At 45.1% G+C, this 27199-nt stretch overlaps 1 protein-coding gene across 1 annotated transcript in view; it reads left to right on the forward strand.

The window, feature by feature from the left end:
* RASEF (RAS and EF-hand domain containing) overlaps nucleotides 1–27199 on the forward strand; it is a 257435-nt gene that overhangs the window by 158502 nt on the left and 71734 nt on the right. The window contains exons 4-5 of the mRNA XM_030193700.1: nucleotides 340–435; nucleotides 3726–3803. Of these exons, the coding sequence (XP_030049560.1) occupies nucleotides 340–435; nucleotides 3726–3803 (174 nt within the window). The remainder of the gene's footprint in view (nucleotides 1–339; nucleotides 436–3725; nucleotides 3804–27199) is intronic.

Below are 27199 nucleotides of genomic sequence, written 5' to 3' on the forward strand. Positions count from 1 at the left end.
CTGATATTTAGTGGTTTGTAAGCAATTGTATTTTATTATATTGTTTATGCTGTCTCGTTTTTATTACATTTTTTATCATTAGATAGCATATTCTATATGTTTTGTCATATTTACCATTGGAATCTTTGCTGGTTTGTTCATAAGGTTTGTGTGTTAAATTTCCCTATTAATATAACTGGAGGGAAAATTATTTTCTCCTCTTAAATTTTGTCAATGTAATCTTTATAAAGAAAAATTTACAATGTATGCATTTTAAATTTATTTTCCAGTTGGATATTTTTGTTTATGGTTATGAAAAAGAAATTGAAAGTGACAAACACTTTTTTTTGTCTCCTCTAGGAGAAACGGAAAGCTGAGGAGGCCCTTCACGATCTTAAACGCCACTATGAAACTGAAGTCACTGACCTCCAGGTGACAATAAAGAAGCTGAGGAAAGTGAGTATAACTGTGAAATATACACAATTATAATTGTAAAATATATTGTAGAAGCAGTGATATATTGTAGCCTGCTACAGAATTTTCCATTTAATAGCTACAGTTGCTAACGTATTTAATTAAATGACAGTAACCATTCATTCCTCTGGCACATTCCTTTCCAGCTGTGAAGCAGGTGCATAGCTACGTGGGGCCACGGGGGCCTGGGCCACCCAGATTTGGCCCTGGCCCTCCGCCGCCGACCCTTTCGACCCCCTTCCCGCCGCCGCCTCCGTCGGGTACCTGTGCTGGTGGGGGTCCCCAACCCCGCCAGCCAAAGTCCTCTTCAGCCAGTTTCCAGGCCGGCGCGTTGCTGCAGCTGATATGGAAGCCTAGGATTCTGCAGGACGTCAGGATGACTCACACAGAAGAAACAGAATCCTGGCTTCCACATCAGCTGCAGCAACGTGCCGGCCCAGAGACCGGCTGAAGTGGACTTCGGCTGGGGAGGGGTGGGGGGTTGGGGACCCCCGCCAGCATAGGTATCTGACTGCGGTGGGGGACTTGGGGGAGGGTTGAAGGCAGTGGGAAGGGAGGTTGAAAGGGGAGGGGCGCTGGGGGGGTTCAAAGGTGGCAGGGGGGTCTGCAGCGCCAGGGGGGGGGCTTAAATGTGCCCCCTCACCTGGGGTTCTGGCCCCCCCTCCCGCCAAAGTCTGGCTGTGCCCCTGCTGTGAAGGATACCTGATGGAACTGTGGGGACTTGTAACTGATTTTCAGCTGTTGGAGTGAGTGGCATGCTTAGGTATTTAACTATGAGAATTAGATAATCAGAGGTGTGGCATACTTGGCCTGCTAAAACGTTAAGTACATAAAATAAACAAAGGGCAGTGGTTGCTGAATAAAGCAACCAAGCTTTATTATGTGTATGCTGAGAAGACCATACTGCCATTTCAACAAATTAATGGGCCAATGATCAGAAGCAAACTCGGGCGCTAGAGGCTATTAGTACCATGCTACCACCCCATGATCAGAGCCTCAGAGCGCATGAAACAACGTATTCCTCCCCAATGATCAGCGAGCAGCACACCAAACCCTACACCAGTTCAGAGCTGCTGTTAGGGTTTGCAGACCATTGGGGAGGAATGCTGAGCCCTGTCCAGCATGCAGCCAGATGTAACCACAGGGCTGATTTCTTCTCCTGATGCACCAGGCCTGGACCCTTTTATAGCTGTCTTTCTTTCATGGGTATCACCTCACAGGCAACACCCCGCTTATGGGCCGGACTCCCCAGTCTACCTGAAGCTCTTACTCCTTCACCTGCTGTTGTAAACTTGACAGCAACCATCCCTTAAATTTAGACAAACTGGAGTTGGCACTTCAGGATCCCCCCCCCTCACATTATTCTTCTGCAGGTCACTTGGCAGGGGGCTTGTAGGCAACTCAAAACCTTAGGCAACCAAGGACACTATCCCACTCTAATTCTGCGCTTTTATTTCCTCCCAAACTCCTCCCAAGCTGTAATTCTACAAATGAGGTGCACTATTATTCTGCATTTTATTCTATACACCCTTCCCTGGACTGGGGCTTTATCCCACCCAGGGACTTCCCAGTTACTCCTCCCAGTGACTGTCTACCAGACTTACCATTTCAATAATTCTCCACCTAACCAGGGGTTACACTTGATTATTGTGAATATCCTGAAAACCAGATGGGCTTAGATGTGCCTCAAGGACCGGGTTGAGAAGCACCACACTAGATAGCTGTTTCCAGGCTTTTATGGATCATTTCCTTCCACAGGTCCCTGACTAAGTTTGATTTCAGTTGACACTGAATGAGAGAAATGATACAGCTAGATTATCATGTTTGGAAGGAGATGAACCCCCAACTGATAGTAAGCAGAGTTCTTGTATTTATATTGGTAGGCATTATTTCCCCTTCACTATTCTGGGTACCTGCTGGAATACAGGAAAAGCAGCATGCAGCAAATACATAGGCATGTAATAAATACAGATGGATATTTAGCCTAGCTCCCTATTAATGATTCAGATACAATAAGTCCTTCCCTAAAGAGCTTGCCCTGTGTGAATGGATGCCTGAAGCTATAGGAGATAAAGTGACTAGATAAATGAGATAAAGGGAAGATAGTGATATTGGTTTCACTGGTTCTCGGCATGTTGCTCTACCACTTGGTCACTTTTCTCTAGAAGGTGTTTACTAATTGGCTTGGGTTTGGGTAGGAAGCAGTGTGTAATTTGAGATACATGCTGGCACAGGAAAATGCAGTATGCCCGCTGAAAATAGCTCTATCCCCATGAACACATTTAAAATTTGCACTGAATGGGTGGTCATTTTAATGGTGTAGATCTGGAATCACTTAACATTTTCCCCCAACTTCAGCACTCTGTATGTGTATTTTTTTTTTTTTTTTTTTTGGGGGGGGGGGGGGCGGTCATGAGAGCTATTAATTGTTTCTGATGTTTGGATAGGGTGCTGTTAGTACTCCCTACCATCTACAGTCCCCATTATTGACTCATATTTCTAGTTGGCTCTCCTGTTCTTGTTAACTCCTAGATGGTTTTGACTTTTTGACACTCAAGGCCATTTGCTATATATGTGATATCATGGTTCTGGCTAATCATTATGAGAACAACACTGGATTGTGAATAGTACACGTCTCCCAAGTGTCTAAGAACTGTGTGGAGCAAAGAATCAGGCAGTCTTTGCCCTTTCTAAAACTGCTACACTTTCTCTGCCTTTGAGGCATATTTTCAAAGCACTTAGCCTTCCAAAGTTCCATAGGTTTCTATGGAACTTTGGAAGGCTAAGTGCTTTGAAAATATGCCTCTTTGTGTATGCTGAGGCCAGGGCTGTGATACAATTAGGACGAAAATCAGTATAAGCCAATTTTTTCCATTAAAAAAAAAATCTAAGAATTTGAGTGAACTTTAGTTTAAACAGAAAATGAATATTCTTACTGGCTGGTGAAAGTGAAGGACAGCTAACTCAGTTTTAGGACTGCCACTGAAGCTGATTTAAGATGTGCTGTAGCTGATGTTTATGATGACAAATATTTTGATAGAAGCCTGAATTTAGTAGCCAGGTGTCTTGTGTTAAAAGATGAACTCTAATGTAAATTCTACATTATGTACAGCTCTGTTGACTGGAATTTATAAATAAAATCATTTGCTGTCCTATTCCCAGTAATGACAGGCCACATACACATTTCATGAAAAATACATGCTTCTGCACAGCTGAATGCAAGGATTTCAGCGGTTAGCAAAATGTAATGAGATGTATACTTATCTTCACAGCTGGAAGAACAATCTAAATCTTTAAGCCTCAAGGAAGATGTGGCATCGTTAAAGCAAAGAATACATGATCTTTCATTGGTAAGAATTAGTTACTTTTATTTATCTATCTTCAGTTTTGTAGTACAGTAAACGTGTAAAGATGTGTATAGTATGTAGAACAGGATGTGCCAAACCCCTCCTGGGGATCACACAGCCAGTTGAGTATCTATAGCAAATATTTTCAGGTAAATGTCGATATACTGAGTTCCAGTGTATGCCAATTTCTCATACATATTCATTGTGGATATCTTGAAAACCCAACTGGCTGTGAGGGCCCAGGGACAAGTTTGGGAAGCCGTGATGTAACATAAGACAACATTTTATTTTCATATTCCGCAAAACCTTGCAGTATAGAATGTACGTTTGGGAAGCTTGCCAGGTGCCCTTGGCCTGGATTGGCCGCTGTCGTGGACAGGATGCTGGGCTCGATGGACCCTTGGTCTTTTCCCAGTGTGGCATTACTTATGTACTTACGATCCAGCCAGGACATACAGTCAAATATATATTATTTATTTATTTGTTTGTTACATTTGTATCCCACATTTTCCCACCTATTTGCAGGCTCAGTGTGGCTTACATAGTACAGTAGAGGCGATTGCCAATACCGGTATGAACAAATACAAAGTGAGGTTATGACAAAGTAATGATCAAGTGTGATAAACACATTGGGGGTCATAAGAGGAAGAGTTAGGTTGTGTCCAGTATGAACTTTTATATTGTTGTGTTGCTGGGTTAAGGCATTTAGGTTGAATCATTGGGATATGCCTTTTCGAACAGGTTAGTCTCTAGGAGTTTCCGGAAGTTTAGGTGGTTGTATGTTGTTTTCACGGCGATTGGTAGTGCGTTCCATAGTTGCATGCTTATATAAGAGAAACTGGATGCATAGGTTGATTTGTGTCTTTTGCAGCTTGGATGGTGGAGATTTAGGTTCGTGTTGATCTTGTTGTGTTTCTGGTTGGTAGGTCTATGAGGTCTGTCCTGTATCCCGGGGCATTGCCATAGATGATTTTATGAACCAGGTGCAGATTTTGAACGCAATACGTTCTTTGATTGGGAGCCAGTGTAATTTTTCTCGTTGAGGTTTGGCGCTTTCAAATCTTGTTTTTCCGAATATAAGCCTGGCTGCTGTGTTTTGAGCAGTTTGGAGTTTCTTTATGATTTGTTCTTTACATCCCGCATAGATTCCATTACAGTAATCTAGATGGCTTAGTACCATGGATTGTACCAAGCTGCGAAATATTTCCCTCTGGAAAAAAGGTTTCACTCGTTTGAGCTTCCACATTGAGTGAAACATTTTCTTTGTTGTAGCCTTCACTTGACTTTCTAGTGTGAGATTTCGGTCGATTGTAACTCTGAGAATTTTCAGGTTGCCTGAGATAGGGAGGGTGTAATCTGGGTTGGTTATGTTGGTGGGTTTGATTGTGTTATATTGGGACGAGAGGATGAGACTGTGTTTTCTCTGCGTTAAGTTTTAGCTGAAATGCATTCGCTCATGAGTTCATGATGTTCAAGCTGAGTTTGATTTCTTTGGTGCTTTCTGTTAGATCCTTTTTGTAGGGGCTGTACAATGTGACGTCGTCAGCGTATATGAAAGGGTTAAAGCTTTGGTTAGATAAGGACTTGGCTAGTGGGATCATCATTAGGTTGAATAGGAGCAGTGATAGTGGGGATCCTTGAGGTACTCCACAGTCTGCTTTCCATGGTGATGATATGGTTGATTTCAATTTCACTTGGTATGTTCTAGTCATTTGGAAGCCCTTGATCCAGTTAAGTACACTTCCACCAATCCCGAAGTATTCTAGGATGTTTAGTAGTATATTATGGTTCACCATATTGAACGCACTAGACATGTCGAATTGTAGGAGAAGTACGCTTTTGCCTGTTGCAATTTCTTGTTTGAATTTGGCTAAGAAGGTAATTAGTACTGTTTCAGTGCTGTGGTTAGAGTGGAATCCTGATTGTGATTCATGTAGTATTGTGAATTTGTTAATGTAGTCAGTGAGTTGTTTGGTTACCACAATTTCCATCAGTTTGACTACCAGTGGGATTGAAGCTACTAGGCGGTAGTTGGTGATATCATCTGTTTTTTTTCTTGGTATCTTTTGGTATTGGGGTGAGTAGGATTTTGCCGTTTTCCTTAGGGAAAGAGACCATGTTGAAGCATGTAGTTTAAGTGGGATGTGAGGTCTGCTGTGAAACAGTGGGGAGCGGATTTTAATAGGTAACTGGGGCAGGTATCCAATTTACAGTGAGTCTTAGAGAACCTATTAAGCGCTTGGTTGACTGTTTTAGCAGTGAGGGGAGCGAAGCTTGTCCAGAGTCTGTCCGCTGGGTATTCACCAGGGGTTGGATCCAGACACTCGATGAAGTTTTCGATGCCAGTGCTGCGTAGGTTTACTATTTTTTTATTGAAGTATTTGGCAAGTTTGTCTGCAGGTGATATGTCTATGTTGGTTGCGGTGACCAAGGCGGTGTCTAGTAGTTTGCTCACGAGTTGGTATAATTTTTTTGTGCCTTTGTAGTCCGGCCCTATTTTGGTTTTGTAGTATAGCCTTTTGGCTTGTCTTGTTGCTTATTTGTATTTTCTTTGAGTTTTCCATGCATTGAGTGTTTGTGTATCTTTTGCTTTTTTCCATGCTCGTTCGAGTTTCCTGGATTGTGTTTTTAGTTTTTTCAGTTCTTCATTGTACCATGGTATTGAGTTATGCCTGCGTGAAGTTCTTGTTTGTAAGGGTGCTATTTCGTCTAGTATGTTTTTACATCTTATATCCCAGTCTGAGAGGTAGTGTATAGAGTCCGTTTGTGCGGTCCATTCATTATTGTACATATGTTGCCAGAATGTTTCCGAATCTGGCCTCTTGTGCTGTAGGTTGTGCATTCTTGTGTACGGTGTGAACCCTTTTCCCGCCAAAGTAGGGATAAGTTTAGTTTGTAGTGGTCTGACCATGGTGTGTTTGTCCTTTTAATATCTGATATTATTAGGTTTTGATCTGAGGACAGTTTGTGAGAGATAAGGTCAAGTGTGTGCCCTTTGACATGGGTTGCTTAAGTGTGTGGCCACTTGAGGTCCCAAGAATGGAGGAATTCCTTGCATTCGCATGCGTTAGTAGAGTTTGGGTCTTCTAGGTGGAGGTTGATATCTCCCAATACTAGTATGTTGGGGTGGGTAACACAGGTGCTTTATATGAAGTCCATGAAGTGTGATTGGCATTCGTTCCAATTACCTGGTGGTCTGTAAAACAAGACACAATTTAGGTGGTCCTGCAGGGTATTGTGGTTGATTCTAATGTAGGCAATTTCAAGTTGTGGTGATATGGACTCGGCAGTAGTTAAGGTAGTGAAGTGTGATCGGTGGATCAGTGCTATGCCTCCCCCTCTCTTTTCCTTTCTGGTCCAGTGAGTGATTTTGTAACCTGGGGGGCAAAAGTCTAGGATTATAGGGTCCTTTTGGTCGTGGATCCAGGTTTCATTGATGAACAGCAGATTGAGGTTTTCTGACGTAATCCAATCTGCTGTTGTTGTTTTATTACTACTGATCTGGCATTGATGTAGCCCACTTGAAGTTTTGGTAGGGGTCATCTATCTTCGGTGTTATGTGGATTTTTGTCAGTTGTCGATTTTTTTTGTTGGTGTAGGTTTGCTATGACCTTTCTTTCCCTTGTGTTGAGATTGTCCGCATATAGGTGTTCCTCCTTTGTTTTGGTGGTAGTCTGTTTGGTGAGGTGTGGTGTGTCTGGTCAGACTTTGGTGGTTATGTAGTATGGGCGTGATGTTGTATTCAGCGAGTGTGGTGGTTAGTGTTAGGTGAATCAAGGATAAAGAGTAGATTGTTAGGATTAGTTTGCCGGTGTTCATTTTGCAAATGCTACCATTTCTATATATAGAGCGTCACCAGTTGTCACCTTAGTTTTGCTGTGTCGCTCTCCAGACCAACCCTGCTGGTGATCAGCTGAATTTCTACTGTTGTTTTCTTAAGGAGGATATTTCCTTCCTCCGCTTTACCAGATGAGGCCCAAGCCCTGAACGCAACTCTTAAATGTCAAATTTCAGAATTAACAGAAGCAAACATTCTGCAGCACATTGTCTCCTGTTTCTCCATGCAATCTCTGCAACAGCCCGCTAGTCTCCTCAGCTCGCCATTAATGTCCTGGTAATAAGGCTGCATTTTCTGGGCTACAATAAGGAAGTCATGTGCTATTTATCGCAATAAGACAAGCCAGTAACTGTTTAAACAGCAGGACAGGCACTTATCTTAGGCAAAGCAACCGCAGGACGTCTGTTCCGGGTCTCACAACGCCTACCTCACGCCTCGACGATCGCCGCTGACGTCTGCCTTCGAGGTGGCCCTCCGACACCACTCCACTCTCCTGTGTCGTGCAGCCCCGACTCCTCTCCTCTCCCCCGTTCCACACAGCCCCGGTGGGCGGTCGGCTGCTCAACGGTCCCGATGCTTCTCTCTCTCGCTCTGTACAATGAGTGCCGGTGTCCAGCGGTGTGCCGCGATCCGGTGCTGGGTGGAAGCCATCTCAGCGTTGGCCCATCAGGGGAGAAACGTCAGGGAAGTCCGCTGCCACCCATCTGTTGGCCCCAGGTGAATGAGGTTCTCCCCCCAAGGGCTGATTGGAGTCAGGTGAAGAGGCAGCACAACAATGCGGCCATGCGTTAGGTTGGGAGCCGTGGTCGGGCCTCCACTTCGGACCGCTTGCAAAGGAGGCCCGTGACTTGCCTTGTTCGGTCCCGACGACTTCCACATAGGAAGCCCGCGAGACATCCATCCCGTTCAACGGCCAGACAGCCGCGCGGTCCCGGTCGCGGCCGTATTCCGATCAGGGTCACAGGAGCAGCGGCTATGGGGACTCTTGTCGGCGGCCATCTTAGACAATACTGCTAAAGCATGAATAAAATAAAAAGTTATAATCTATTCCCCTACAAATTTTCAAAACAAATAAATGTAACGTGATGCCTCAGTTTTTAATGTCCATTCACAATCAATATTAAAGGAGAAACACTTTACCTAACCTTGCTCCCTGAACGATAATAGTGTCCAGAATAATAACTGTCTCTAGGTGACATCAAAATCTGGTATCAAGCTTCGGAAGGTTTGCAGTGTAGCGAGTCAGGAGGAAGAGGAGGCGGAGAGACTAAAGGAAGAGTGAAAAAAAGTGGGTGGGATGATATTCAATTAAGTTATACATCACCAGTGTCCAGCAACTGTATAACTACCTATCCATGGATTGTTTGTCCCTTATGTAGATAATATCAGGCTGGAAATCTCTCTTGAACAACCTAATATTTTATATACCGGATGGGCCAGGTTTGGGGGTGGAGAAAGGGAGGGCTTTTTGATTATCTAGATAGTGATGATTTTCCACCCACTATCTGGGTTAATAGTACTTTAGCTAGACTTTCTGAACAGCAGGCCTAAACTAAACATAATTGTAGTGAGGTGACCATAAAATATATATGTTTAGTGCTGCTGAGTATACGTTTTAAATAAAAATGCTGGCGCTGTCATTTAAATGATACACTGAATGCTCACCCAGGTTGGTGTAAGAGAACACTGTATGTCATTTGTATTGTGCTCACAGTGTGTTTATCATATCTGTTAAACATGAATGTTCTAATATGGTGCCTATTAGGTTTCGTTTGTATTGTGCTGACATTGTATCATATGTATACTTCGGAAGAAAGGCAGGAGAGGGGAGATATGATAGAGACATTTAAATACCTACACGGCATAAATGCACAGGATGCGAGCCTCTTTCAGTTGAAAGAAGGCTCTGAAACGAGGCGGCATAGGATGAAGGTGAAATTGGATAGATTGAGAAGTAACCTGAGGAAATACTTCTTCACGGAAAGGGTGGCGAATTTGTTGGAACGGCCTCCTGGTGGAAGTACTGAAGACGAAAACAGTATCTAAATTCAAGAGAGCTTGGGACAAGTACATAGGATCTCTAAGGGAGTGATAGGGAGAGTAGATGGCATAGATGGGCAGACTGGATAGGCCATGTGGTCTTTGCCTACATTTAACCTGCTGACATTTATCATATTTCTGTTATATGATCTGTTGTGCTGTTTTAATGTGTATTTCCTTTTCATCAGCAGCAGATAAATCCACTAACTTGTGGTTTATGACCATCTACCAGCAGGTTTAGATAGCGAACACTGAACTCTGTATAGGATGGTATGCTCCTCAGTTCTTCAGTATCTCCAGCAAGCAGTAGACTGTCCATCAGAAGCTCCTGGCCTCATCCTGGGCCATTGCTTCTGTTCTGGCTAGTCTGGTTCAGTTGAGCTGAGGTTGATGAGGCTTCTGGAGTGTCTTCTCTAGGGGTACAGCTGGTGGTGCCAGGTTCACCCCCACCCCACCCTTCTCCCGCATTTTTTATTCCCCTCTCCTTGCTCACATTAAAAAAAAAAGGGGGGAGGACAGCTGAACCCCAGCTGTACAGCTGTATAAGGAGGAATTTATTTTGGGCAAGCAGTCTCGAGGCAGAGAAACTGGCAGTCTAATTCAGCCTTTGGTCTACTGTGAGTACGCCTTTAACTTTTTATTAGCGGCATCGTAGTTTGGGTTTCTCCCTGAAGACCGATGGCGGCAGAGGCTGTTAAGCGCTTCTTGCACTGTGGAAAGCGTAGAGCAGCAACAGAGCTTCCAGTTCCAGTGCCGGAGAGTGCAGGACCATCTGTTCCTGTGCAGGGGAAGTTTATGGTGCGAACTTGCGCTGGCAGCTGCCTCAGGCTTCTTCATCTTCACTGCACCTGTAGCCATTTTGGATCCCGTGGCATGGTTTCTGTGGGTGAGAGTTTCGTTCAGGGGGCTCTTCTGGTGCAGGGACTGACTTTCTAACAGGTGGTCCCTTGCCATTGAGTCTCAGGCAGCTCTCGCAGTTGCCCTTTTCAGTGGAGTTTGTTTTGTTGATGCATCAGGCATTTGTGTTGAAAAGGTCTCATCCTCACTGAGTCCCCTTTTCTTCTCTCAGCAGCCAGATTTTGTCATCTAAAAGGAGAAGGATGGACATTGTCCATCCTCTTCTGGCTCCCTCTGAAGGGGAACCTGCAGCTGCATCTGATTGTGGTTTGCCTGAGGAGGCTGGAGAAGGGGGGAATTGTTGCCTAATGAGTCTGGTGACCCCACAGTGGTTTGGGTCTTTCAAAAGGAGGAGTTGCACTCCTTCATCTCAAAAACTCTGGCAGTCTTGAATATCTTGAATCTTGACTCTTAGCCAGCAGCGGTGTCTAATCCTAAGTTGGCTAGCACAAAGAGGCCCCTAAGGCTTTTCCAGTGCATGAGGTCATGCAGGAGCTGATCTGAATGCAGTGAGCCACTCCAGATACCAGCTGGAGTGGAGTGGTGAGAGTATGGCATGGCGCCTGTATCTTGGTCTCGCAGGAGGAATTGAACTGGCTTCAGATTGGCCACAGTGACAAAGAAAATTACCCTGCTGGTGGAAGGAAGTTTAGCTCTTAAGGAAATCCATGATAGGGAGCTGGAGTCTTCTTGAAGCTGTCCTTTGGAGATCTCTGGGCTTTTTTTCTGCAGGCGGTAATCTGCAGTTCTTTATGCTTCTAGGGCTTGCCTCAGCAGGCGGTAGAAGTTCTATCTAGTTCAGAAGCATCTGAAGTAGTGGAATTCCTGGCTATGGAAACAGGGTTAGCCTATTTGGCTGACTCCCTCTATAATCTTATCTGAGCCTCGGCCAAGCAGATGGCATTCGCAGTCACAGCCAGATGTTTACCTCTGTCTATGCCATTGTGCAGCAAATGCAGCCATCCAAGCAGCACCTCACTAAGCTCCCCTTCCAAGGGAATCTTTTGTTTGGGGAGGACTTGGAGAAGCTGGTTTAGGATTGTGGGATTCTAAGGATCAGCCGTTTGCCTGAGGATAAGCCTAAAGGTTCCTCTCAAGGCAGTTAGGCCCACTTGAGGCTGAAGGATTCTCGGTGCTGCTGGCTGGGCTGCTTGTCGCAATTTCAGAGGCTCAGAAAGCAAACTAAGCAGCCTTTTTGGGGGGGACAAGTGAGCCACTACTTCAGTCCGGCTTGCTCCTCGCAGTGATGGAGGAGATGATTGGAGCCAAAATTACATTAGACGAATGGGTCTTGGAGCGTATCAGAGGAAGGCTACAAATTAGAGCTCTCCTCTCCCAGCTTGGATTTTTTGGAATCCCCATGCAAGGCTGTCCACAAAAGCGAGGCCATCCTCTCAATCCTTCAGTATTTGCAGGAGTTGGGAGCAATGATTCCAGTTTCCCTCCAAATGATGTTAGGGGGTGCTATTTCCATTTAATTTGTGGTCCCAAGAAAGGAGGCTCCTATTGCCTGGTCTTGGACCTGAAATGCATCAACAGGTTTCTGCTAGTCAAGTGTTTTTGCATGGAGACCCGGCAGGCAGTGATAGTGGTATGACTGGGGGATCCTTATACATCGCTGGGTCTCAAGGAACTGTACCTCATGTTTTCATCTTGGCTCTGCATCAGCACTCCTATCACTTGCTATTCTAGGACAGCACTTTAAGTTCCAAATGATGCCCTTGGGGTGGCTACGGATCCCTGGACCTCTCCAAGGTCATGGTTGGTGGAAGTGGTTGTACCTGCGGAAGGAGAAGGGTCATAGCGGTATTTAGATGACTGGTTGATTCAGGCCTTGTCCATGCAGGAGAGTCATCAAGTACCTCCACAGTCGTTCAGCTGTTGCAGTGTCTTAGGTAGGTAGTCAATCTGGTCAAGAGTCAGTCGATTCCATCTCAAACTTGGAAGTACCTGGGGGGGGGGGGGTGTTTTGAAACTCCATAGGGCAAAGATTTTCTGCTAGATCAGCAGTGGGGCAAGCTGCAGTCACAAATCTTCAGTCTGTTGCAGAACCTGTAACCTCGTACATGGAATTGCATGCAGGTCCTGGGCTCCGTGGCGGCAACTCTTGAAGTAGTCCCCTGGGCCAGAACTCGTATGCAGCCTTCAGCAGTCTCTTCTTTGCTTGGAGGTCTCTCCTGTCACAGGGCTATGGTCTTTGTTTGTCCTGGACCCAACAGACCAGCACAGCATGCTGTGGTAGCTGCATCTGGACCATCTTCATCTGGGGATGCTCTTGTTTGTTCCTTCCTGGGTGGTGGTAAGCGATGCAAGTTTGTTGGGTTAGGGAGCTCACTGTCTGCTCAGGGTTGCAGGAATGTGACAGAAGCACATTAGCCTATAAACCATCTGGAGCTGAGGGCAGTCCACAGGGCCCTTCTGGCATTTCAGTCCCTTCTGGAAGGGAAGCCGGTCTACATTCTTTTAGACAATCTCACGGTGGTGTCTTACATCCAGCTGGCAGGGGGGTACGCGTTGCACACAGATTGTGGAGGCGGCTTGTCTATTGATGGACTGGGTGGAGTCTCATCTGGAACTGTTGTCAGCCGCTTACATTGCAGTGGAGCTCAATGTTCAGGTGGATTATCTGAGCACGAACACTCTGGACCTAGGAGAATGGGCATTATCCCAGGATGCCTTCCTGTGAGTCACGAGGACATGGGGAACACCGGTGTTAGATCCGATGGCTTCCCGTCACAGTGAGAAAGTTCCCAGATTCTACAGCAGAAGAGAACTGAGTTTGGTACAGAGGAGATAGATGCTTTTCTGCAGAAGCTGCCAGTATCAGATCTCTATATCTTTCCTACGTGGCCAATGATAGGTGGGACGCTCCACAAAATTCTTCTTCATCCCAGCCTAGGAGGCCGTGGTATGCAGCTCTGGTCCGTCTCCTATAGTGGACGAACCTCTCCAACTCCCTCCTCATTGGGGATTGCTGGTTCAAGGGCCCATTCAAATGGAGGATCCGTCCCCCTTTGGGCTTATGGCCTTTTTCTTGAGAGGTTGAAGTTGAGAAGGAAAGGCTACTCAGAGGAGGTTATTGCTACCTTGTTTCGGCCAGGAAGAGGTCAACCTCTTCAGCATATGCTCGGGTCTGGCAAGTGTTTGAAGCTTGGTGTTTGGAGAAACAGTGGTCTCCATTCCAGTCTTCCTTTCCTCAGATTTTAGCCTTCTTGCAGGAGGGCCTTGCCAAAGGTTGACCTTGAATTCCCTGAAGATGCAGGTGGAAGCTTTGGCTCGTTACTGGGGACATACTCGGGGTTCTTCCTTGGCCACACATCCAGACATCATACATTTTCTGAAAGGGGTTAATCGTCTTTGACCCCCCCCCCCCCCCCCCCCCCCCCGTTCTCTTTATCTGTATGGAATCTTAATCTGGTCATTAAGTCGCTACAAAGAGTGCCCTTTGTGCCCATTCATAAGGGTATGGTTAAGGATCTCACATTGAAGTCTGTCTTTTTGGTGGCAATATCTTCAGTACGCAGGGTGTTGAAGCTACAGACAGTGGCCTGTAGAGAACCCTTTTTTCATTTTACGGAGCAGGATTTTCCATTTGTATGGTACCTTCCTTCCTACCTTACGTGGTCTTTTTGTTTCATGTGAGTCAGCCCTTGTTTCTTCCCGTCCTTTAGGAGGGAAGACTATGAGAAAGATTTTGATTCATTGCATTTACTTGATGTCTAGTGGGTGCTCGTGCAGTACCTTCAGATCACCAATAAATTGTTACTACTACTGATCATTTCTTTAGTGCTACTAGATGTACGCAGCGCTGTACATATTATATGCAGGTAATTTCTCTGTCCCTAGAGGGCCCACAATCTTAGGGTTTTTTTTGTACCTGGGGCAATGGAGGGTTAAGTGATTTGCCTAAGGTCACAAGGAGCTGCAATGGGAATTGAACCCAGGTCTACAGGATCAAAGCCCACTGCACTCCTCCACTCTACTCTAATAGTTCAACTATTTATGCTGTTGGCAGGATCGAATTGTGGATAAAATGAGAAACTTCATTGGGAAGTTCTTTTGTGTTATGGCATAGCTAGTGTTTGTTGATGATCTAGGAATTGGTTACTGTTTAAATAAGCCAGAATGAATAGTTTAATAGCGAGGGAATTTTATGAGAAACCAAGACTGAAAAGTGATAAACATTTTGTAACAAACTGTTGCAGTCAGTCATTGCAGCAAGTTCAAATCAGATGGTCCTTTACCTTTAACAAGATTATATCATATCATATATCATATGAGAGTTTGTGATAGCAGTCTGTGGTTGGTAATTTGACTTTGTAGGAACTGCTAGTTTGAGCTGTATCAATATATTTGTGCCATAATAAAATATTATCTTTGTAATGATGATTAGTTAAAAATGTCTTCTCAGCGTAGGTAGCAAAAAGGTTAGCCAAGGAGGCAGCCATAGTGGCCCTATGGTAGTCCTCTTGGTTTGTTTGTAGAACTTGCCCTAAAAATAAAAATAGCTTTCTTGCAAAGCTATTGATTCCAATTCTAAGGTGTATTCAGTGGAAATCCTAAGGTTTGCAGACCTCTTAAGTAATGTATCCTTAATTGCCAGTGCCTTTTTCGGGGGATATTAGTATAAAGTGCTTCAATATCCAAGGTAACTAATTAGAATATTGTATTAATATTTTCCAATATATTAATAACATGTAGGATCACAAGTGTAAGAAGGGATATGTGAAAGCGTGGGACACAAAAAAGTGTCTGTGAATCTGGAAAGGGGCTCAAGGATAGATCCAGCTGTGGAAACAATGGGTCTACCTGGTGGATTCTCTAGTGGTTTGTGAATTTTTGGTAATGTATATCTATATCTATCTATCTATATAGATAGATAGATATAGGTATATATATCTATATAGATATTTATAGATGTGTAGATATCTATATAAATAACTGGAATCTTGGGAAAAGGGACAAAAACTCTTATTCCTTATTAGTTAAGTAACCTGCCTGTTTACCAAGCTGTAACAGGGAGTCAATTTTCTTTTCAAATCCCCAGTGGGGTCTGTATGTAGCAACTTATAAAAGTTATCTTTAATCTGTCTTCTAATTTCTTCTACATAATGCATCTTATCCATGATGAGTACTGTGCTCCCTTTGCCTGTTTGATAGCAATATTAGTGTCCTCTTGTAGTGATTGACTAGCTAGTGTTTCTTTCTTTGTTGTATTATAAATTGGTTGTTTATTTATAGTCTATTGCAGAAATCTCACTTAAGACCATCTTTTCAAAACTCTGTATCAAGGGATTAGTGCATCGTGGTGGATTCCAAGTGCTGTCTTAACTACAGGCATATCAGTATTGGGGGTACCTTTATTTGAAACGTAATCAATAATTTTTAATTTATGTGTTAACTTAAATCAATGAGCCCTAGTGTTGAAAACGTTGTATTTTGAGGTAGGTACATATGACATCCCTTTTTCCAAAATGGTTGTTTACTTCTAAAGATCCTTGTGAATAAATTGAATACATTTTGCATAGGCAGCTCAGAACTCATAGTAGCCTCTATTTCCAATATCTGTTCAGATCCTTCAGTTGGTCTGATCCCTGAATTGATTGTTTATCAGCCTTCCTCTCCCTCTCCCAGGTCCTGTATAATAAGGCAGATTCCCCCTCTGCATTCTTTGTGGTCATGGTTATTATTATTATTACATTTGTACCCCGCGCTTTCCCACATAATGCAGGCTCAATGCGGCTTACATAGTAATTTGAAATACAAAGTTAATAGAATTTTAATAAAACAGTAGTAAAACAATGTAAAGTTGGGCTTAGTAGTGTATGATAAGTTGAGCTAGATAATATATGACTAGGATAAAAGAGGGTAGACAGGATAGGATAGTGTAATTTGGGAGAAAGGGTAAGGAGGGATAAAATTAAGGAGAGATGGAAAGAGAAGGATGGGAGGTTGGCTTATCTGTTAATGAACTTTTTTTCCAAATTTTTCCCAGCTGAAAAACCTGTTCAGATAATTATGCTTAGGTGGTGTCGTGTATAATGGTGCAGAGGGGTTGAATACTTTAGTGCCCAGCGGGCTTAAGGGAAATCAAGCTCCGAGGTGTTGTGCTGAAGGGGCATACCAAAGGGGCACCAGGACACTCTGCATTGGAGACATACATCTTTATCAAATATCTGCCTTAAATTCATCATATACAGTAGTAAGTCTTCTTCCAGACTTTATCTCACACTAGTCTCAAAATGTTCTTCGTTATTCACAGTTAATTGGCTTTGTATTACTATTCTATGTCACATTTTTACTGGTTCTCATTCTGTTGCTTTAGAAACCTACTTTAATATCACAGTCATTATTTCTAACAGGTTAAAGTTAAAGCAGGAAAACCACAAATTCAATTATCAATTAAATCATACACACAACATTAATCAAAAAACACCTGACTCAGTTCCCTACTCAAACCAAAACATAACCCTTTCTCCACAAGAAACATTTATAAATGTGAGAATGAAACACTCATATGCACAGCTCATTTAACACCAGTCCCTAGTGGTATGTTAATTCCATATCTACAATAAACAAAACACAGATAATCAAGAATGGCTAGAGAAGAACATTAGACCTCCTATTGATTACTGAAACCTGGTTACATGCACAAGTCGATCCATTATTAAATGACCTATGTCCCCCAAGTACAAATTCTTCACAAAACTAGAAAAAGGGAAAGAAGAAGGAGGCATTGCCATAATATATAAATCCTTTTTCAAAGCAGAACTGATGTCTCATATTAACTCCCCTTCTCTTGAAACAATTGCTTTAAAAATCAACAGTGACACTCTATATGATCCTATCTGCATCATCCTTTTTTACCGCCCACCAGGGAGGTGGCAATCAATAGAAAATATCTTCACTGAGTTTGTATCTAACATATGCACTAAATTTGATAATGTCCTACTAATAGGGGACATCCGTTTACACCTAGATAATCAGAATGACAGTAATACAAAAATTTACTTGACTTTTTAAACTATTGGCAATTCACACAACCATTCAGCCATATCTCTCACAATAAAGGTCACTTACTTGACCTATTAGCCTATAAATTTACAAACAACAACAACTTTCATCTAAGTAACCATACTTGGACTCAAACTGCCTGGTCAGATCACAGTAAATTCGAGTTCTCCCGCTATTGGAGGTAAGATACAAAATCAATGAACAATAAAAGTACTACAACTCCTCACAAAACTAAAGGAAAAATAATCACCACAACCTTATGGTCTAACATCTTGAACAATCCTGCTGTTCCTCCAGCAGACAAATAACTCAATGATTAAATGGGATGACCTATTCGAAAAAGTCTTAAATAACATAGGACACCTCAAATCTACATTTAAACCAGCCCAGAAAATTTTACCTTGGTTTAATCAATCAATCCTTCTTTTGAAAAGGAAATGTAGAGAAAACTGGAAAGAAAATGGGCTAAAGACAAATCAAACAAAAACAAATTAACTTTGGAAAATTGCCATCAAAACATATAAAAATGAGATCAAAATTGCAAAAACTCAATACTATAACAAAGTATTTGGTGGTACTGTTTTATTAAAATTCTATTAACTTTGTATTTCAAATTACTATGTAAGCCGCATTGAGCTTGCATTGTGTGGGAAAGCGCGGGGTACAAATCTAATATAATAAAACGCACCGTGAACGTTCTGAGACAACGTTCTGAAGTCACTCAAACACTTCCTGAAGGGTTCGTGGATTCGTGGTGTGAAGCCTCCCAGCCGTTTTCTGCCCCGCCCTCGCGTCAAACGTCATGACGTCGAGGGCGGGACAAAAAAATGGATCGCGAGGGCGGAAAAAAAAACAAACAAACTGATCGCACCCAGGCACGGTGCGTTTTAGTATATTATATTTACCTGCATGGTGGCGGTTCAGGCAGCGCAGCGACAGGGAAGGAGGCGGCGCTCCCGACGTCTCTAGCCTTCCCCTTCGCTGTGTTCCGCCTTCTTCTGACGTCAAGGATGACGTCAGAAGAAGGCGGAACAAAGCAAAGGGAAGGCTAGACGTCGGGAGCGCCGCCTCCTTCCCTGACGCTGCGATGCCGGAAACGCCACCACGGAGGTAAATTTAAAACGAAAAACAAAAGAAAAGGGATGTTGGGGGGGAGAGAAGAGGGTGGGCAGTAAAGTTCAACAATGGGAGCAGAAGGGCAGGGGAGAAAAGAAAGCATGGATGCGAAGGGGGAGGGAAGAAGAGGGCGGGCCAGGCTGGGACATGGGAGAGAGAGGAGCATGGATGCGAGGGGGGATCATGGAAGGAAGAGAGGGGAATTGCTGGAAAAGGAAGAATGGAGGGGGCAGGGGACAGAGGAGCATGGATTGGGAGGGCAGGCCTCAGGGAGAGAGGGAAATTGCTGAAAAGGGATGAATGGAGGGGGCAGAGGACAGAGGAGCATGGATGGGCATGGATTAGGAGGGCAGGCCTCAGGGAGAGAGGGAAATTGCTGGAAAGGGATGAATGGAGGGGGGCAGGGGACAGAGGAGCATGGATGGGCATGGATTGGGAGGGCAGGGCTAAGGGAGAGAGGGGAATTTCTGGAAAGGGAAGAATGGAGGGGGCAGGGGACAGAGGAGCATGGATGGACATGGATTGGGAGGCCAAGGCTCAGGGAGAGAGTGGAATTGCTGGATAGGGATGAATGGAGGGGACAGATGGGCATGGATGGATATGGATTGCAGGGCTCAGGGAGAGAGGGGAATTGCTGGATAGGGATGAATGGAGGGGGCAGGTGACAGAGGGGCATGGATTGGGAGGGCAGGGCTCAGGGAGAGAGGGGAATTGCTGGAAAAGGATGAATGGAGGGGGCAGGGGACAGATGGGCATGGATTGGGAGGGCAGGGCTCACACTCTCTCTCTCATATACAATGTCTTACTGACTCTCACTCTCACACACTCTGTCTCACACTGTATCACATTCACTCTCTATGTGCCACACAGTCACTCACACACTCGCTTGATCTCATACACTCACTCTCACAGAGAATCTGTGTCACACACACACTCTCTCTCTCTCGCACACACACACACACTCTCTCTCACACTGTGTCTCACATACACACTTGCACACACTCTCATTCTCACACACACACTCTCTCACAAACACACTCACACCCAGACTCACTCTCTGTCTCTCACACACACACACTTTCACTCTGTCTCTCACATAGTCATTCTCACATACACACTCCGAGGAAAACCTTGCTAGCGCCCGTTTCATTTGTGTCAGAAACGGGCCTTTTTTACTAGTGTAATAATAATAATAATAAATAATAATAATTTTCTTAATACCAGTAAACTTTTCAATCTGATAAAAAGCCTGTTATCCACAAAAGAAATAAACACAACCAGAGTCCCCACCAACAGCAGAGCAACTGGTTTAAAAAGGGTCTGGACTGCTTCCTAACATACCCTGATGTTACATTTATCCAGTCAATATCTGGGTAATTGAAATCACCCATTATTATTGTGCTACCCAGTTTGTTAGCTTCCCTGATTTCTGCTAACATTTCTGTACCTGTCCATCTGGCCATGTGGATGGTAGTATACACTTATCAATAACCTTTTCTCCTTTACACATGGAATTTCTATCCATAAGGATTCCATGGTGCAATTTGTGTTTTGCAGAATTTTAGTCTGTTTGATTCAAGGCCCTCTTTAACATATAATGCTACCCCTTCACCAGTTTGATCTACCTTATCACTGCGATATAATTTGTACCCTGGTATTACAGTGTCCCATTGGTTATCTTCATTCCACCAGGTCTTAGAAATGCCTATTATATCTATGTTTTCATTTTGTGCAACATACTCTAACTCACCCATCTTATTCTTTAGACTTCTGGTATTAGCATACGGACACTTCAGACAATGTTTGTTATTCCTCTTTACAACTTGCTCATCGAGTGACATTGATAATTTGCAATCTAATCCATCTGCTCTTTATTTAAAGACACCTGGTCTATTGTGGTCTTTATTGCAACCTCACTATTGGGTGCCTTATTTTTCTTGTTTTGGTGATATCCTTCAAAGATACCCTCACTATCGGGTGCCTTATTTTTCTTGTTTTGGTGATATCCTTCAAAGATACCTTGTTCCGAACCATGAATGACTGTAGGCCTTCCCCCAGTTTCTTGCTTAAAAGCTATTGTATCTCCTTTCTAAATGTTGATTCCAGCAGCTTGATCCTTTCGAGAATAAGTTCCTCCTTCCCCAAAATGTTTCCTAGTTCCTAACAAATCTAAAACCCTCTTCCCTTCACCATTTTATCATTCATACATTGAGACTCTGGAGCTCTGCCTGGGTTATGGGTCCTGAAAATGCTACCCTGGAGATTCTGGATTTCAGCTTTCTACCTAAGAGCCTAAATTGGTTTCGGAACTTCCCTGACACATTTTCCTATGTCATTGGTACCCACATGTTGCAAGACAGCCAGCTCCTCCCTAGCACTGTCTAAAATCTTATCCAGATGATGCAGGAGGCTCGCCACCTTCACACCAGGCAAGCAAGTGACCAAGTGATTCTTATATCCAGCACCCACCAGCAAACTACATGCCTATTGGTCGAATCTCCAGTTAAGCTCCTGGAAACGCATCCTAGGTGCACGTCCTGCCTTTCCATGGTGTAAACTGCTTAGACTCTTTCTGTATGTGGTATGCTAAATAAAGTGAACGCGATGCTCTCTTCAGGTGACCTTTCTCCTCCGTGGCAGCACAGAGATTGCCAGATTTGAGGTGGGACTTTTCTCTGTCCCTGTAGGCCTCCTTTCTATCGACCTCAGCTCCTCCAAGTCTTCTACTCTAGCCTCCAGAAATTGGACCCATTCCTTGAGTGATAGGAGCTCTTTGCACCGACTACACACATATATGACCTGTCATCAACTGGAAGATAATCAAACATGTGCCACTCAGTGCAAAAGACTGGATAACCTCCTATCTTGCTGCTGGACTGCTGCTTGCATTTTGTTGTTGTTGATTTCTTAATTAAGTTGCTAACGGAGTTAGGAGTATATAAAGTAAAGTCCGCTAAGATTGCTAATTATGGACCTAAGTAGACTCTGTTTGTAAGAACTGTTTTCTGACTGATGCCCTAATTAACTTTCTAGCCTTCTAATTGGTTCAAGGGCCTATAAGTCAGAGATCAGGTCAGGTATGAGTGGGCGAGGTGGAATTAAAATCTAAATTGAGTTTTCCTGTGATTTAGCTGTGTTCTACGATGATACTATGGTAAACTCTAAAATAGTTACTTTAAACACTAGCCTATAGAATTGCAACAGAGACTTTAAGCGCTGAAAATTTTTTCCCTGAACTGCCTTTGCTAATTAAAGAGTAACTCAAAATAAGACACTGAGGTTACCTATTTAATTCTAAGTCTACCTTTTCCCAAGTTTAAACCAATTTCTCAGCAAATATTTACCAGTGAAGTTCTCTCTCTCTCTCTCTCTGGAAGTCCTCTCGCAGCGCCTCTTCTGAATTGAGAGCAACACAGGCCTGGGTTTCTTATATGCCTATGTTTCCTTGATGATTCACAGTGCAATCAGTGTTCCAGTAGGCCCCTTTCAACTTTTCTTTTTTATCAGTCACTGTGGTTTGATTGACAGATAACTGACACCATGTCTTTCTTTCTTCTTGAAAGGAAGACCCTTTGTGAATAGGTTCTCTGTAAAGGTCACTTTCTCTAGCAAATAAACTATTTCAGAAAAGAAGTACATGTCTATGTCCTAATAGATCAATGGCAGGATTTACAGCTGCTCTCCTGTATGTGTTGGTTTGTAAAATATGCTCATTTGGGCCAGCCCTGAACAGGAGTGAGTGAGTTCTTCCCTTTAATTCCTGGTGCTTTCCCCCCTCCAGTTTGGAAATAAATGAGAATTGAGGTCTCTGTTGTTAATTAGTGGCATTTTTTCCCTGTAGGGTTGAAAAATGGCAGGCATACACCTGTGAGTGGAGGAGTAGCCTAATGGTTACAGCAGTGGGCTGAGAACCAGGGAGCTCAGTTCAAACCCCATTGCGGCTCCTTGTGATCACGGGCAAGTTGCTTAGCCATCCATTAGCTCAGATAAAAACTGATTACAAGCCCTCTATAGATTGTGGAATGCCAACTTAAATGTGTAAATGTTGGAACTTACACATGTAAATTGCGGTGATATTTCTCTGTTCAGGTATTCAACATGTATCTTTGTAAAATGGCTGACCCTACTGTTCATACAGGCAAATACATGTGCATGCTTGTATGAATAGTATTTTAGAAAAAGCTCTACATAGATCTTTTTCTAAAATAATACCAGAATTGTACATGTTCTGACCTGGCCATATCAATTCTAATTTCTGTGTTCTATCTAAAATTGGGCTGATAGTCCATCTCGCAAAGTCCTCCTTGAATTTCTCACAATTGGCTCGTGATTTAACTACTTTGAATAATTTTTTGTCATCAGAAATATTGATCACTTTACTCACCACTCCCTTTTTCAGATCATTGATAAATGTTTTAAAATTGCTAGTCTTGCTATTGATTCCTGGGGTTCTTTACAATTTGCCTTTCTCCATTGAAAAGAACGACCATTTATTCAACTGTCGGTTTCTTTGTTTTAGCCAGTTACCGATTCCTAATAGGACATTATTATTATTTATATTGTTGTTGTCAAGACATTTATTTTTTGCTTATGATTTCAAAGTGAAATTAAACAATAACATTCATAAAAACACATAAAATAATGCATTAAAGATACCACCAAATGAATTTTAAAAAACAATCCCTACCTACTGGCCCCCAGAAACCCAATTACCTTTTAAACATTTCATATATCTAACAGTATCCAGAGAAAAAACTTCTAAAGGAATATAAGGTATCCTTTTAATACATTCCTTTTTTTATTTATTTTTTGCTTATGATTTCAAAGTGAAACTAAACAATAACATTCATAAAAACACATAAAATAATACATTCTCCGAGGACAAGCAGGCTGCTTGTTCTCACTGATGGGTGACGTCCACGGCAGCCCCTCCAATCGGAAATTTCAATAGCAAAGGCCTTTGCTAGTCCTCGCTCGCTCATGCGCACCGCGCATGCTCGGCCGTCTTCCCGCCCGAACCAGCTCGTGTTCGTCAGTCTTCTTTGTCCGCGCTCGGGACGGTCATGTTTTGCCGCCGTTTCACGCCCCTGAAGTTGACCCTCGCGCGTCTTCGCGATTTCGCTAAAAAAAAAAAAAAGACCTCGGTCTTTGTCCCTTCCCGTGTGTCCAGTTTGTTTCCCCGACGTAAGTTTCCTTTCGCTTTTGGGGTAGGCCTTTTTTGTGGCCTCGGTACAGGTTTTTTCTCTCTCCCTTGTTTTTGGTGCCCTTCGTCACCATCGCGAATTTTGATTTCGCCGGCGTGATTTTTCCGCCCATGTCATCGAAGTCTCCCAGCGGCTTCAAGAAGTGCGCCCAGGTAATCTCGCTCACTGATAGGCACGCGTCTTGTCTTCAGTGTCTGGGGGCTGGGCACCGCCCGCAGGCCTGCAGTCTTTGTGCTTTTTTACAGAAGAGGACTCAGGTAGCGAGATTGGCCCAGTGGAACTTGTTCTCGGGCTCTTCGTCGACAACAGCACCGGAGGCATCGAGTACATTGACGTCGACAGCATCAAAGTCTTCGACCTCGGCATCGACTGCATCGACGGCATCGAGGTTTCGACCCTCTGCATTGTCGGTACCGAGACATCGGAAGGCTGCGTTGGCGTCGGTGGTACCGGGACCTCCACTAGTGCTGATGTCGTCGGACGGTGGTGCTTCGACTGGAGTGCAGGTGAGGGCTGTCCATTCCCCTGCTGGTGGCGGTGAGCCTTCGGGTGGGTCTCCTCCTACCCTGAGGGCTCCTGCGGTACAGCCCCCTCCCCCCCCGAGACCAACCTTCTTCGGCCTCGGCCCGAAGGAGAGAGGTTCTACGTCCTCCTCGTCGGTACCGGGAAGCTCCGGTGACATGCTTCGTTTGAAGAAATCAAAGAAGCATCGACACCGGTCACCTTCCCGCATCGGTACCGAGAGCTCTGGGTCGCCGAGGGAGTCGGCACCCAGTAGGCATCGGCACCGGGAGGACCGCTCACCCTCTGTTCAGGAGGTGTCGATGCGCTCCACCTTGGACAGCCCGGAACAGCCTCCAAGCCTGGAACAGACTCTGACCTCGACGCCTGCATCGGCTTCCATGTCTTTCTCCACAGCCGCTCTGCACGAGAGTCTCCGGGCCGTTCTCCCGGAGATCCTGGGAGAGCTGTTGCGCCATTCCCCACCGGTACCGTCGAGTGAGGCGCCGGCTGGCCCCTTGCCCGGGGTGAGGTCTCCGACATCGGTACCGCTTGCGGCCGCCTCCCAGGAAAACTCCCCGACGACGTCGGCGGAGGGAGCTTCGCCGGTGCTGGCGAGGGAGTCTACCTCTCGACGCTCCCACCGTGGCCGTGTTTCCACGGAGTCGAGTCGGGCACGGCTTCAGACACAGGTTCATGAACTTGTGTCTGATACCGATGGTGAGGCCTCGTGGGAGGAGGAGGAAGACATCAGATATTTCTCTGACGAGGAGTCTGATGGCCTTCCTTCTGATCCCACTCCCTCCCCTGAAAGGCAGCTTTCTCCTCCCGAGAGTCTGTCTTTTGCGGCCTTTGTCCGGGAGATGTCTACGGCCATCCCCTTCCCGGTGGTCGTGGAGGATGAGCCCAGGGCTGAAATGTTTGAGCTCTTGGACTATCCTTCTCCACCTAAGGAAGCGTCCACAGTACCCATGCATCATGTCTTATAAAATACATTGCTGGCGAACTGGACCAAGCCTCTAACTAATCCCCACATTCCCAAGAAGATCGAGTCCCAGTACCGGATCCATGGGGACCCAGAGCTGATGCGCACGCAGTTGCCTCACGACTCTGGTGTGGTGGATCTGGCCCTAAAGAAGGCTAAGAGTTCTAGGGAGCATGCTTCAGCGCCCCCGGGCAAGGACTCTAGAACCTTAGACTCCTTTGGGAGGAAGCCCTACCATTCTTCTATGCTCGTGGCCAAGATTCAGTCCTACCAGCTCTACACGAGCATCTATATGCGGAACAATGTGCGGCAGTTGGCGGGCTTGGTGGACAAGCTCCCGCCTGAGCAAACCAAGCCATTTCAGGAGGTGGTCAGGCAGCTGAAGGCGTGCAGAAAATTCCTGGCCAGAGGGGGGTATATGATACCTTTGATGTTGCGTCCAGGGCCGCTGCTCAAGGTGTGGTGATGCGCAGACTCTCATGGCTGCGTGCCTCCAACCTGGAGAATAGGATCCAGCAGCGGATTGCGGACTCCCCTTGCCGAGCGGACAACATTTTTGGAGAGAAAGTTGAACAGGTGGTAGAGCAGCTCCACCAGCAGGATACCGCTTTCGACAAGTTCTCCCGCCGGCAGCCTTCAGCATCTACCTCCTCAGGTAGACGTTTTTATGGGGGAAGGAAGGCTGTTCCCTACTCTTCTGGTAAGCATAGGTACAATCCTCCTTCTCGACAGCTTGCGGCCCAGGCTAAGCCCCAGCGCGCTCGTTCTCGTCAGCAGCGTGCGCCTCAGCAAGGCCCCACGGCTCCCCAGCAAAAGCAGGGGGCGAGCTTTTGACTGGCTCCAGCAGAGCATAGCCGACATCAACGTATCCGTGCCGGCGATCTGCCGGTCGGAGGGAGGTTCAAAGCTTTTCACCAAAGGTGGCCTCTTGTAACCTCCGACCGTTGGGTTCTTCAAATAGTCCGGCAAGGATACACCCTCAATTTGGCCTCGAAACCTCCAAATTGCCCACAGTCCTACAGCTTCCAGCACAAGCAGGTACTTGCAGAGGAACGCTCCGCCCTTCTCAGCGCCAATGCGGTCGAGCCCGTGCCATCCGGGCAAGAAGGGCTGGGATTCTATTCCAGGTACTTCCTTGTGGAAAAGAAAACAGGGGGGATGCGTCCCATCCTAGACCTAAGAGCCCTGAACAAATATCTGGTCAGGGAAAAGTTCAGGATGCTTTCCCTGGGCACCCTTCTTCCCATGATTCAGGAAAATGATTGGCTATGCTCTCTGGACTTGAAGGACGCCTACACGCACAACCCGATACTGCCAGCTCACAGGCAGTATCTGCGATTTCAGCTGGGCACACGTCACTTCCAGTACTGTGTGCTACCCTTTGGGCTCGCCTCTGCGCCCAGAGTGTTCACGAAGTGCCTGGCTATAGTAGCAGCGGCGCTTCGCAGGCTGGGAGTGCACGTGTTCCCCTATCTCGACGATTGGCTGGTGAAGAACACATCCGAGGCAGGAGCTCTACAGTCCATGCAGATGACTGTTCGCCTCCTGGAGCTACTGGGGTTTGTGATAAATTATCCAAAGTCCCACCTTCTTCCAGTGCAAAGACTCGAATTCATAGGAGCTCTGCTGGATTCTCGGACGGCTCGTGCCTATCTCCCAGAGACGAGAGCCAACAACTTGTTATCCCTCGTCTCTCGGGTGCGAGCGTCCCAGCAGATCACAGCTCGGCAGATGTTGAGATTGCTGGGCCACATGGCCTCCACAGTTCATGTGACTCCCATGGCCCGCCTTTACATGCGATCTG

Source organism: Microcaecilia unicolor, chromosome 2, assembly GCF_901765095.1.
Source record: "Microcaecilia unicolor chromosome 2, aMicUni1.1, whole genome shotgun sequence".
NCBI classification, from domain to species: domain Eukaryota; kingdom Metazoa; phylum Chordata; class Amphibia; order Gymnophiona; family Siphonopidae; genus Microcaecilia; species Microcaecilia unicolor.